General features: G+C 39.9%; 1 protein-coding gene across 2 annotated transcripts in view; it reads left to right on the top strand.

Moving 5' to 3' along the window:
- The first annotated feature begins 847 nt into the window (after positions 1-847).
- The window catches only part of PAN2 (PAN2-PAN3 deadenylation complex catalytic subunit PAN2), a 63,117-nt gene continuing 49,844 nt past the window's right edge, over positions 848-14,120 (top strand). Inside the window, exons 1-4 of one of the 2 annotated variants that reach the window (XM_067119328.1) lie at positions 848-979; positions 3,696-3,760; positions 7,003-7,244; positions 9,394-9,563. In XM_067119328.1, the coding sequence (XP_066975429.1) occupies positions 3,721-3,760; positions 7,003-7,244; positions 9,394-9,563 (452 nt within the window). In that variant the 5' untranslated portion in view covers positions 848-979; positions 3,696-3,720. The remainder of the gene's footprint in view (positions 980-3,695; positions 3,761-7,002; positions 7,245-9,393; positions 9,564-14,120) is intronic. The other variant, XM_067119336.1, reaches the window with a different exon arrangement.

Raw genomic sequence — 14,120 nt, 5'->3', positions numbered from 1 at the left:
ACAATATCAGTGAAAAGAAACCAAATGCTCTTCCATAATGCACTGCGAGAACAGGTTGACACAGTAGTAAATCTAACCTACACCCACAAAAAAAAAAAACAAAAATACCGTGACAAAAAATGAAAACAAATGAAGCACCAGAGCCAGAAGGGTTAAAACCGATACTACTTAAATTGTTAGGTAGATAGATGTGCTGTATTTCTGCCTAAATCAATGTGATTGGAATGGAGATACTGCGTGTGATAGCTAGACATCAACGGGCTATTGACATATAACTCTCCCCAGTGTTTTTAATTCCACAGTTTCTTGAACGACCATTCCTTCGTTTTGTTAGACAGTTAAATTTTCACATTTCATCCGGATTTCCCAACGTCCCTTCTCCGGTTACCTTTTTAACAGTGGGTCCCTCATCACAGTTGTCTATAATATCAATCTCATAAGATTTGTTCATTTGTAATCCAGTTAATCTTTTTAACTGCCTTAACATTCAAGCCCACTTTCAGAATGATCTGATCTAGTGTATTTGAAAACCTTGAAGCCTATCATGCTAATCAAACTTGTGATGTGGATTTTGCACTTCGTAGCACGAGCTTTCTATTTCCATTGTTATTTAGTGATTATTATTCTTCCTTAATTTATATGTCACTCGTTGTGACTGTGACCCTCAAAGTTTTATTAATTCAGGTAAACTCCACCAATAAACAGACGTATTAAAAGAACTACCTCTAAATTATCTATCCTCCCAATTGACATACGAATTTTCTCTGTGTTGATGTTTTTAAAATTTCCTCAAGGTGAACAAATAGATAGTAGTCATATCTATTTAATATACATCTATTAGGTTTGCCTGACAAGTGACTTTACCTTTCAAGTGTAAGCGACCTCCCGACCAAAACAGTGAAATGTAAACCAGTGTCAAGATGTTTCAACAAGTAACTCTGTACTGAATGTCAATTTATGTTCTTTTTTTTCTCAATTGGTAAGTCCGTCTGTTGCTTCGTCTTTTTTGTTCTCTTGCAAACTTTGATATTATGTAGCCTAAGTTTATATAAACTTTATTGGAAGAACTATCTTGCATACACTTCTCAATAGCTTTAGCCTACTTTTGACAAGCTTTCCACGGCTCAGGTTTTTATTAGTCTTTATTTCGATTTACCCTACTTTGGTTTTAGAGAACCGCGGCAATAGTGTGTGTGTTTTTTATAAGATGATTCAGAAAATATTGTAGCGTAGACCGCTTTAGCCTATAGCCTATTCAGTTCTTAGTTTGTGTGGTTTTTTGGCCTGGCGTAGCTAGCAAAATACAAAGTAGGCTATGCGAAATTTGGCCGGCCTATGGGTTAGAAGCAATCCGTTGTGTTACCGATTACATAAAAAGTCTTGTATCCCAGACAGGTTTTCTGTAATTCATAATTTCACGTGCTGGCCCAAACTAGGGAACTTTTTTGTGTCTAAGCATAGTAAACGAAGCTTATGTATGATATTCGTGCTAGGGAAGTTCAATGCTCATTGTATTTCTCTGTTATACTCTTTTTCAGTAAGATTATATATGAGTTGTTTGACATTGTAGAAATTCATTGATGGCAAATATTCGCAGGGAAGCTCTGGTGGTTGACAACCTGGTTGATTAATAGCCTACATCTGGCTGCAACAAACATTCGAGAGCAGACAATGCATTAGTGAATTGTTCATGATAAAAATGTAGTATTTTGTTGTTAGGACTTTTCATTGATTTAAGTCCATATTATTATATAAATTTCTCAGACATGTAATGTGTACTTATGAATCTTGCCACGTGGGCAAAAATGCAAGAAAGTTGAGTATGGCAGTTTACAGTATCTAGAATTGGTACGAGAGTCAAGATGCCATGACGTCAAAATACAGGACAAATAAAGGTTTTAAATCCAATATTATTACAGTACTTAAAATGCCATAATATTTGACAAAACTTACACTATGTATGTAATATATATATTACACTGTATGTAATATATATTAATAAAAAATGCGATAGGAACACGCGAAAAATAGCTACATCATAATGTTCACAGCAAAAGCGTTGAAATTTGTGTCAGGAATCTGGTTTGTTCCAACAACAGTGAATATTTTCAAATGAATTATAATGAATACATAATACATTTACTCAACATATAACATTATTCTGGTGTTTAGCTACCTAATTATTTAAATATCTAGCGCTGATGTAAAGGAAACGGTATCAGCATCTATGGGTACAAATTTTTTGCTTATTTAACACAGGAAATGGTCAGTCAGTGTACATAAATGACTAGGCAAATATCAAGATGGCATCACTCCTCTTCTTTTAAAGTGTTTTTAGTAAAAATTCAAGAGCGTCATGGCCGGTAATTTAGCACCGCGTACGGCTAAACCTTAATGAACCTCTTATTTAATAAAAAATATGCAATTATATAATTTAGGAGAAAACAGTTACTTTGATAGGAGTGTAGAGGTCTCCTCGTGCTGTGTAGAGGGGGCACAAGTCTCACTGATGCTGATGGGGGTGCATTAAAAAGCATTTTCTGGAAGTGTTCAGAGCGTGGAGGAATTACTCAATGTGTCACGGCCTGATCATTTACCCTAGGACACAGAATCCTAGGTTGGGTTAGGATAGGATTAGTGGCCATTATACAAATTACAATTGAATAGTGCCCTAAGAAGCATAGGGCTGCCATCGAATTTTACCCTTATTCTTGCCATAGGCTTGTTTAGTTCTGGAGTGGGGAACCATGTATTAATTATATGTTGTCAAATAATTTGTAGTGTGGGATAGTATTTTTAATTTCTGGGTAGAAATTGAACATGCCAGTCAGTAGAGTGGCTATCCTCCCACAGAAGGAAGGAAGACCTTTCTATGTGAAAGATGATGCTATATACTCCCACAGAAAAAAAAACAAATTTTTAGTCTCTTTAAAAGTTTTTTGTTAACTATATAAACCACAGCATTTTATCATAATCTCACCTTAACCACCTCATGTAGTCCATGCCACCAAAGAAAAAGTGCTTTTTGAGGGTAGGTGAGATGGCTGTTCCCTATATTTGTACACCTACACCAGTTAACTGTCATTATACAGGCAGTTCTCGGGTATCGGCGGGGGTTCCGTTCTGGGGGTGTGATGATAACCAAAAAGTGCCACTAACCGAAAATCAGCGATTTCCGGTGTTTTTTTGGCGATTTTCGGGCTTATTGGCGCCGAAAAGTGCCGATTTTCGGTTATCAGCGCCTCTGTTAGGTATGTATTGGCGCCAGTACCCAATTATCGGCGTCAATAAGCGGAAATCGGCAATTTTCGCCACTGAAAATTGGTGATTTTCGTCACTAGACAAACCCCATAAAACCGATCGCCGTTAACCGGGAACTGCCTGTACTAAGTTTCACTGACCGATTCCAGCTCATGTTGAGGAATACTCCTGCAGGCTGATTGATTGATTTATGACTACTAAAATTGGCATCACAACACACTCCTACAGAATATGCTCATGTTTATAAACCTAGGAAAAATACAAATTAGTAAAAAAAAAATTTTTTTTGGTATTTCTAGTCTTGATTTTTGCATGTCAAACATATTCTGTGAATTGATTCGAACACTGTACAATACTAGTAAATAATTTTACTTGTAAGTGATGTTGAATCTATTCATATATTACTATTAAAAATAATTTTCCTCTTTTGACAGAGGTTTATATTTACTACTGCCAAAAATGGACTTCTCAGGTGTCCCTTTCGGAGATGAAATATTAGGTAAGCAGCATGTCTTCTTTTTGCGTGGTAATGGTTAGTGTGTTTATAATATTTTTAAGATGATACAGGATTGACTGAATATGCAGAAAGCATTTAGCATGTCAAGTTGAATGGGTATAAGAGTAACTCAAACATTGGATATTAAGGATGAATAATTTCAGCCTACTTTAACAGATTTTTCAATACAGAAAAGGTGGTCTTTTGAGTATGATAACAGTTCATGTTTCCTTGTGTAATCAGACAAAATTTATACATTATTTGACATGAAATTTATCTACTGGTAAAGATAGCTTATATCTTCGTGCTGGTCAGGTGCTCAGCGTTCAAAAAACACACAAAAAAAAAAGGAGAATTCTTGGCTGATTCAGATGGCGTCAGGATTCTTCGTGCCATCTCAAGGATTGGTGCTGCTTCACTTTAGTGTGACATTTTTTTGCTTTGTTGGATAGGAATACTGTATTCTCAGCAAAAGAAAATTAGGCACTGCCTCACCAACTTTGGTAAGACAGGATCCTCAGACTTTGGCAGTAGACATGTTTCTGCAAGATTGGTTGGTTATGGATGCTTACATCTTTCCTCCATGTGATTGTATGAAAGGTACTCAGCAAGTTCAGAGAATCCTGAAACTCCAGGATGTCCATAGTGGCTGTACTGAAGGGTTAATGGTTTTGGAATCTATTTCCTGTAGTGGCAAATCTCCCTAGAACCCTTCAGGAAAGATCTCAAACAACTGGATGCTATGAAGTTTCAGCAAAACATCCATGTGCTTCATATAATCATGTTGACACTATCAACTGTATCTTGCGAGCACCAGGTTATTCTAGTGAATCTTGGTTATCTTTCACCAAGACTAATAGAGACTTGACTGCTAATTTATATCGAAGCAGTGTATGGTTTATCGCTACTGATGTATGTTAGCCTCAAGGTACTTACTGCACCTGCACCTCCTTAGACACTTGTTAAGTTCTTTAATTTTCTTAGACACTCTAAAAAGCTGTTGATCTCGGATATTGGAGGAAATAGATCAATGGTTCTTACGGTTACATTATCCTCAAGTAGAAATTGCTAATGACTCAGATATCAGAGGGCTTTAGATTATTTGAGATCTAGGTGTATAGAATGGCTTAGCAACCTTTTTCTTGGAGCCATAATATGGTTTAAAATTTTCATCTGTAGAGCCATTTTAGCATTTAGAAATGTCCTCTTTAAAGCACTGACTGTGAAAACTCTTCTTGGTAATCCTGGCAACTGCAAGAGAGTTAGTGAATTTCAAGGGTTTCTATAGACTGTTGGCTTTTGCGATGGAGACACTTGTCTTTTGTTCCTGCCCTTGTTTAGAGCTAAGAAAAAATAATTTTTAGGCTAAATGCCTTCCCAGGGTTGTTAACATACCAAAGTTGACTTTTTTTAGGGGGTAATGAGGAAGAGGCACTTTTACCCCTATATTGCTGGTAGAGTACAGTACAGGCAGTTCCCGGTTATCGGCAGGGTTCTGTTTCTGAGGGTGTGACGATGACCGAAAATTGCCGCTAACCGAAAATCGGCACTTTTTCGGTGATTTTTGGGGGTTATCGCTGCTGAAAAGCACCGATTTTCGGTTATTGGTGCATTATGTTAGGTATGTATCAGCGCCAGTACCCAATTATCAGCGCCAATAAGTGGAAATTGGTGATTTTTGGTGCCAAAAATTGCCAATTTTCGTCGCTAGACAAGCCCTATAAAACCGGATCGCTGTTAACAGAGCCCACCGTTAACCGGGGACTGCCTGTACTTAGATATTTTGAAGCCTATTAGAGGTGGTGATAATAATTTTTTGGGGTTAGGAGATTATATACGGTACTCATTTGTCGAAGAATGCTGTGTCGTTTTGTATTTACTGTTTAGTTAAGTTAGATCTTGAGAGACTTGACCCTGACATTTTACCTTTGCTGGAGGTCAGCATTCCTGATGTGCAAGCACTGGGTACATCATTTAATTTTTTAAAGAATTTACCTTTAGAGGACATTGTTGTGGCTCAGTGGAGGTGTGGTTTGTTTTTGCCTCTCTTTACCCAAGAGATGTAGAGATTTCATTCAAGATCTGTAGAGCCTTTAGTTTGTGAGTTGCATTGAGCTGTCTTTTCCAGAACCAAATGAAAGAGCAACCTTTTTTTATTTATTTATTTTTTTCCGTTAAAACCCTGGCTTTCAGTTTTAAGGAGCACGAAGATATGGTGTATGTATTGGAGGAGGCTACCTTTAGGTATTTTTTAGTTTTGGACTGCCATATATGAGAGCCGTATTCCCTGTGAGGGATCCACCTTCTTTTGGCAAAACAGTTCAAGGAGGATCCCAGATCAGGTAAGAAAGTTTTGGGTTTCATGTAAGAAACATTCATTTGCTTGGCTGAGTGGATCTTTTCTAGCTGTGCTAGCCTAACCTACTGTCCTTCTCTCAGTGTAGGAATCAGCTATCTTTAATAGTAGATAAGATTCATACCAAAATACATAAATTTTCATAATAAAATTTATAATTTGAATACTTATCTACTGTTAAAGTAGAACCCACCCAGACCTCTCCCATCTTAGTGGGTTGTTAAGAAAAATCCTGAGAACTTAAACATTCAGTTCCAACCAGGTGGAGAACTGATGAACTAAACAGTCTTGTGAGCCAGCCAAACATCCTGTTTTGATAGCTAACCTTGCATGACTTAGGAAGGTAGAAGCCATCTTTTAGAGGAAGTTAGTATCCAAATACAGTAATAAATTTTATATGAAAATTTATGTTTTGCAAATTACAAGTTGTAGGGATGTGTAATATTAAATCATAGTCAAACAGAAAGTGTAACCCATTATGATGTAATGGAGAAGCTGTAAAGTGGAGTCTCATGAAATTCACTGGTTAATTTTGATGGAAAATTAATTTTCATGTGGCTCAGAAATGAGATTTATGAATTTTGGGGCAATGCAGAAGATCCAAAATGGCTGTCTTAGATACAAATTACAAATTAATTGTTACCAGGAGTCTAAAATTACAATTACTGTTCATGCAGCATTAAGTACTCTGACACAAATCCAGAAAATACAAAGTTAGCCAAAGTAAAAACAGAATGTTCAGTTTACCTCAGAGGTAGTTCAGGCCTGTGCAGTGAGATGATTTGTACAGTTGTTCTCAAATAATATAACATGTTACTCTGGCTAGTGTTTGTTTATGACCAAGTTTAGCCTTTCTATAATTTTTCTTTTTTAATTTTTTTTTCACCAGGTTTTAGTGGAACAAATGCTTTCAATGAAGAAAATGCAGCTTACACAGAAATGTTTGGAACAGAAGGAGGAGAGGCATTTCAGGGAGGAGATGAATTTGCACATGCCACTCCTGAAGATTTTGCTAATGGTGGGGATTACCAAGAAAGTAGGACAGTTTTGATTGATGGCGGCGATCGTTTTGGTGTTTCAACACTTGCTGTTGATACTCGTGAAGAATTAGTTTGGGTTGGTAACAATGGGGTAAGTTTTTTTGCGTTTTACTGGACTTTTGAAGAAGGAACATACAGCAGTAACACTGACTATTCAGTAAAAGGAGAAGCAGCAGCAGCAGCAGCAATAGCATTAGTCGTAGAAAATAACATAATGCAGGAAGAGGAAATGTATGCAGTACAGCACAGCTCTTTGCAGAATAAGTCTAAACCACCAGCTTTCATATTTTAATTAACATTTTCCTCAAGAATATGGATATTTATATGTATTTAAGGTGTAGTCTTACAATAGCATGGTTTATTTTCCAAAGCTGACTCTTATAATATTTCATCCTTTAATAGGCAAGTCTATCACTTTCTTCTGGGTTAAGCCACACAATTCTTCCTTATTTCTTTGGGCCTAGATAAGACAAGGGCAACTGGTCGCCTATTCCAAGGGTTTTTATATTTAGAAAGAACATTAGAAATTGTCATAAGAGAGTAAGATTATAAGCAAAATATCCCTTCAATAGCTTGATGGCAGACTTCAAATGTCTAGATGCATCTTAAGCAATAACTAAAGATTTTGTTGAGCCCCTCAGTGAGGATGACCAACTACTGTAATTTTGAAAAGGAGGATTTTATCAAGTTATATCTTGTTGAAACCATGCTGGTTATCTAAAATTGTGCTGTAGAAAGCTGCAAAAATCAAAAGGAGGTAGTATTTTGAAGGATTGACACAATTACCTTTCTTTGAATCTTTTGGACCAGCAGTTTTTCCCAAAAAGATGGGCATTAGTGGGAATGGAGCAGTAGGTGAAAAAGGCTACAATACACATTATTCACAAATACTGTAAAGAAGAATTTTGTAGAGCATAATAGGCATGCTATCCTATCGGTCATCTAAGTAGCAAAAATGTAAAAGTGGGTAGAGTGTTAAGGATTAGAAGAACTGTAATATGAGAAGTGTTACATTGTAGAGTGAAGAGTTAGTTTAGAAATTGAAACCAGAGTTTTTTCACTGGAAGGGCATGCTAGAGGATATCTATGATCACAGAAGAGAGGACTCTAGGATTTAAAGTTTTTAGGAATTTTTTTAGGTGTAAAAATAAAAAATTTTTGACAACTGAGATAGCAGGTTTCTCCTGATATTAGAAAGGTTTTTCCTTCTAGGGGAATGATACAGTGGTTTCAAGCTGATATAAAAGTTATAATAAGTAGAATAAAGAGAGGCTTGCAGTGACATGGTAAACAGTAGGTATATTTACTGTACCAAATGAGAGAAGTCAGAAGGAATTTTGATTCAGTTACATTAACTTAGTTACAAATTCAAAGTGCAGGGCAATGGGTATATGGATGTTTAGGGCAGCTTCATCCTTTGAAATAAAAAATGGAGTATATTTTGTGGGATATTTGAAAATTTCAAGAACATTTAATCGGAAAGAAATTAAGGAAAGGTTTGAGACTTGGGCATTCCACATTGGCAAGATAGGCAGGCATGCCCCAGTTATGGTTGTTATTGTTGATATATGCACACATTGTAAAGGAGCAAGCCATAAAAACATTAACTTACCCAAGAAGCTTCCTTGTGTGAAGAAGGGAAAATAAGGCTAAGAAAAAACTTATACAGTGTAATACAAATGAAGAGAAGAAATGTGTTAACATAACAGAGGTAAATGGATAGTAAGAACTGAATACACAAGAGCTTAGTATTTTTAGGTAACAATACTGGTATAGTAAAATGAATGAATAAGCGCTGGTCAAGGCAGTTTAATGTCATACCACCCTAACAGAATGAGGGTGTTAATGATATGTGAAACAGGTAGCAAACAAAAACTGTAGAGGTCCAGGCATTATGGAATATGGAAATTTCATATTGAAATACTTTAAGGCAGTTGGTAAAACAGGAATCTTCCCTCAGTTCTTTAATATGTAATCATAGTGGCAAAATTGAACCAGCATTTCAAGGTCCAAGTATTTCATTCCATATATATAAATGTTCCTTGGTGCTTCAAACAGGAGATATTATTCCAGCAGGGATAGGATGATACATGTGAAGCATATATCTTTAGTATTACAGTATGTTGATGGATTAGTGAGCATTATGAACAGTACAGTACCTATATAAAACAGCAACAAGATTTTTGTACTATAAATTTTTGTACAGTTCAAAGTGAATATTTTCTTGTTATAATTTTCAGGGCCATGTGACTTCCTATTACAGCTCAGAACTAATGAAGTATACTTCATTTCAAGTACATGATACAGAGGAGATAAGAGATATTCTGTCAATAGAGCCAGGTATTCTTGTTCTAACTCCCACATCACTTCATCTACGAACAAGACAAGGAATGCACTCTCTAGTACATACGTAAGTAGCAAAGCTTGTTCCTTCAAGTCTTTGTTGAGACATTATTTGTACTGTTGTAGAGTGTCCTCAAGATTCTTAATTAATTTATTGCAATACACTCCCTAAACACCTGAATTCGCCCTTAATCCCACTAGCCCGAACAACTCTCAATTACCAATCCCACTACTGGGAATTTTAACAGCTAGCGTTAGCAGCGCTGCAGGTAAAATCTTGTCACTTGAATCACCATAACAAATGGTTGGCAATGCTGACGCAGGTGTGTGCCAACACTCCCACTTTCATCAATTGCTTTTTGTTCGCGCTTCTGGAAGGTTGTTTCCTTCTGCAGTGCAAGGTTTTAATCCTATTGCCTGACTTCTCTTTGTATTCTGGACTTCTGGTGAAGGCCTGAATTGTATTTACTGGTTTTTCTCCTGGATTTTCTGGATACCTTCGATGTGGAACGTCTTGTGGAATTGGACTCGCTGGTTCCCTGTCTCGATTGGTCATCATGGACTCTTTCACCTTCTACTACCGCTCCTTCGGCTTTGACGTCAACCTCGACTGCCCCTATGACTGTGGATGCTGGCGCTCATCGCTGCTTCTTCCTGCAAGAGACGGATGAGTACCTTGAGACACGGCAGACATTCTGTCAGGTATGTAGGAAGGTTAAGTGTGATGTGCAGACTCGTTGTGATGAATGTTCCGATTGGAAAGCACAAGAGATGGAGGATTACATTCGTCATCGGAAGTCTTTGGCTAGTAAGGGCGGCAAACGTCGGTCAGATTCTCGTTGCCTCAAGTGTCTCAGGCTTCTGCTACAGATCAGTTGATGGATTTAGCGAGTTCAGAAGTAGTCAAACAGATAGAGGATAGGATTGCAAGTAGTATGGAAATTTAATAGCTAGTCCTCTTTAACATTTCTCAGATAGGGATAGTAGTTAGTGTTAGGATGTCTAATCCTTCTTTCTTTTCAGCTCCCCTCCCTGTTCCAGAACCAGCCCTAACAGGAGGTAATGGCAGAACTGCAAGCCTCTGAGTGGGTAGGGTCTGCTGGCCCCCTCGGCGCAGAGCAGGCAGTGAAGGATCCCCCCCACCCCCTTGTAGTATTGATAAATTTAATGTTGATAATGTTAGTCAGGATTAAGATCTACGTGTGATAAAGGAGGATAGGTCTGGGTTAGGTAGTAAGGAGAAGCTATTAAGAGTGCAGAGTCGTTCTCCTGGACGGGTTCCGGTTTTGTGTTCGAGTGGTTTTTGTGCTTTGGCAAGAGTTTCGCCTTCATCGCTTCTTTTCGGTCTGGCTCAGCCTCAAGTCAGTGTTTCAGTTCCAGTGGTGCAGAATCATTTTGCTTTTGCTCCTAACTCACTTCCGACTGTTTCTGAATCTCCTACTGTAGTTTCCCCCTTCTCTGTGTTTTCTACTCTATCTAGTAAGGCGGATTCTGGTGTGTCCTTTCGGCTTCTAAAAGTAGTTTGCGGGATCTGCAATTGGATGTGGTGTAATATAAGGCGAATTTGCTGGGTCTTTCGACGGGTACAGACCTATGGTGAGAGGTTATTTTTCGAATGGTTTCTCTAACATTAGAGAGAATGTGACACAGAAGTGTCCAGAATTCATGTCGGATATGTCTCAGGATTATTGAGGGGGGGCGGATTCGGTGTACCTTCTGTCCTTTCGTTCTAAGTTTTCCTCTGGGTTATCTGTCGCTTCATCTGCTCCCACATTCTCTGTTGCTCCTTTTTTTCCAGTCTCCTCTTCGGCCTCCTCTTCTACTGCTCCGGTCTTTCCTGCGGCTTCTGCATTTTCCATTTTCCCTCCTTCGACTTTGGCTTTCCTCCTCTCGGGTAACTTTTTTTTTGTGTCTGCTATTCCTCTGCCTCCCACCTTTCCTTCCTCAGTAGAGTCTTCTCTGGTAGGAGGAGGTTCTGGACAGGTGAAAACGCAGTTTCGGCAGAATTTCGCCACAGGCGTTTCATGTTCCATCCCTTCGGGTATGCGCAACCCTTGCTTCTGCTTCAAGCGGCTGTTCCGGTAGTATCAGGTATTTCACAGGGTTTGCCTGTTGCTTCCAGTTCAGATTTGCGCTCCACGGTTTTGGCAGGGCTTGCGGCAACTTCTTTGAGCGGTCTGCGGCTTTCATCGCCTGAATTTTCCGCGGCGGTAACTCCGAGGCTAGCTACTACCTCTTCCATTCTCCCTCCTTCCGTCCCTCCGCAAGCAGTTTCATTTGCACATCCTCCCCCAGGGTTTAGCAGTGTGGGTTTGGCTACTCTCGTCTTCCTCTTGGTAGTAATGGGGAATCGGCTCCGGGTTTTTCCTCAGTTCAGCCTTCTCTTCTTCCCGGTGGGTTCAACCATGCAGATTCTGCTCCGGTTACCCGATTAGGTGTGGGTGCTCAGCATTCTGGTTAGGGTGGTCTGCTTGCGGACTCTTCATCGTTGTCCATTCTTCGTTCAGTGCCTCCCCCTTCGTTCAGTGCCTCCTCCTTCGTCAGTCTTAGACCGTTTAGACATTAAGGAACAGGATTCTTATCTGGAGGTGCAGGAGATTCTGGTGAACTGAGAATGTCCTCTTGCCAACAGTAATGATTACGGACGCATGTTTGAGTATGTTACTCCTTTGTACCCTCAAGCAAGAGCTCCGGACCTCCCAATGTAGTCAATTCAGTCTTTTTTTTTTTTTTTCCCCCCCCACTAAGCCAGCTCCTACCTCTTTTTCGTGTTGGCTGGTTTGGTTCAGTCAGGTTAGGTTTTGGAGGAGGTGGATGGTCGTTTAGCATCAGCAGTGGCTTCTAATAGACAGGACATTTCTCTTCTCTCTCTGTGTAAGACGATTTATGCGAGGTAACCCTTCGGCAGGTGTCAGGTTTCCATTCAACAAATCGTTTGAGGCAATCCTGTATAAGTCTCCAGAATCATCTCGGCTCATAGGGACTTCTCTTAGGGAAGCAGGAGCTTGGAGGATGTGTTGCGCAATCAGACTGAGGCTCTGGATGCTTTCAGGTTTACTGTAATGGGGTTCTAAAAGAGTGATGGCTTGTCCCTTCGGATCCGTGGCTGTTTGCAGCCTAATAAATTTATCTTGACGGGTCTGGCTCACCTGGCGAATGCTTTGGCTTCGTCTACGACGTTTGGAGCAGAAAAGTTGAAATTTCTATCTTGGTCATCTTCCCCCTCAGTATCTTGACGTTCATAAGAGGGATTGCTAAGAACACCTTAGCCTTAGCTAATTCTTGCTCAAGGATGATGATGTAGCCAATATGACGAACGTGGTTGCTTCTAACTCATGTCTCCAGTGTCAGCAATTATTCATTGTCGAGGGTACAGAGTGTTGAGGTATCTAGACAATGGGCTGACCCTCGCCTCCTCTTTAGGGGAGCTAGTAAGAGCGAGGGAATTCTTATGGAATTTTTAACCTATTAAGGTAGGAGGATTCTCTCTCTTCCTTGAAAGATTTTCCCAACCCTGCAGAGGATCCAGTCAGTCCTTCGGCAGGTAGAAGGGTTCCTGTCCAGCAGGAAACGGCTGGTACCAGCTTGGAGAAGACTCTTTGGGAGAATGTCTCTTGCTCTCTCTTTTAATTCCAGAGTCTTGTCTCCAGATGCACTCTCTTCAGGTATGTCTCAGGAATCGCTGGGACTTCCGCAATGAGAACGCAGTTATAGTCGGGAGCGATTCTTGCCTGTTGGATCGTCTGTGGTGGCCAGAAGTGCATCTGACACCGGGAAGGTCTATCAACTCCCCTCTTCCCGATGTTCATCTGTACACAGATGCCTCAGATCAAGGTTGGGGAACAACCTTGGAGGAAACCCAGGCCTCGGGCCTCTGGGGGGGTTCAGGAACGAGAGGAGTCAATAAATCTTCAGGAAATCAAGTCTGTAAAGGAAGCCCTCAGTTGTTTTCAGTCCTAGTGCGCAACAAAGTAGTGGCTATGTTTAGTGACGGCGTAATTGCCGTGTCGTATCTGAAGAACTCGGGGGGGGGGGGGAGGACAGGCTCAACAGAACTCAATACTATAGCACAGAGAGTCCTGAGAGGATGCAAAGAACGAAAAGTGTCTCTTCTTCCCATAAGGTATTGCGGGGGGAGAGTGGACTTTGGCTCTGGAAGTAATTTGTCAGGTTCTCCGGAAGTGGCCAACAACTGTGGACTTATTCGCGACGTGATTAAACCATCGTCTTTTGGTTTATTTCTCACCAATGGTGGTCCCCATGTCGATAGGCACCGATGTGACATTACAAATTGGAATCTCATGAAGGTGTATGCCCTTCCTCCATTCGGTCTCATTCATCAGGTAATAAGGGAATTGCGGGAGGGTGTCAAGACGTCTATGACTCTAACAGCTCCCTGCTCGCCATAACACGCTTGGTTTCCAGAACTCCTAGAGCTCCTTAAGGAAGTTTTGATGTCCCTACCCATGCAAAACTACTCCTCAGATGACTGCATTCTCACCATTATTATCCAAACCCTTGCATGCTGTACCTAGTTGCAGGGCGACTGTAGAGAGAGCTGCTAGACAGTCCGGACTCCCTAAAGCTGTGTCTAGACAGCTTTCTTTTAGCATGAGAAAGTCAA

This window comes from Macrobrachium rosenbergii, chromosome 2 (assembly GCF_040412425.1).
Source record: "Macrobrachium rosenbergii isolate ZJJX-2024 chromosome 2, ASM4041242v1, whole genome shotgun sequence".
Taxonomy (NCBI): Eukaryota; Metazoa; Arthropoda; class Malacostraca; order Decapoda; family Palaemonidae; genus Macrobrachium; species Macrobrachium rosenbergii.
Note: the sequence above shows the minus strand (reverse complement) of the source record. Positions and strands in the feature narration are given on the sequence as shown.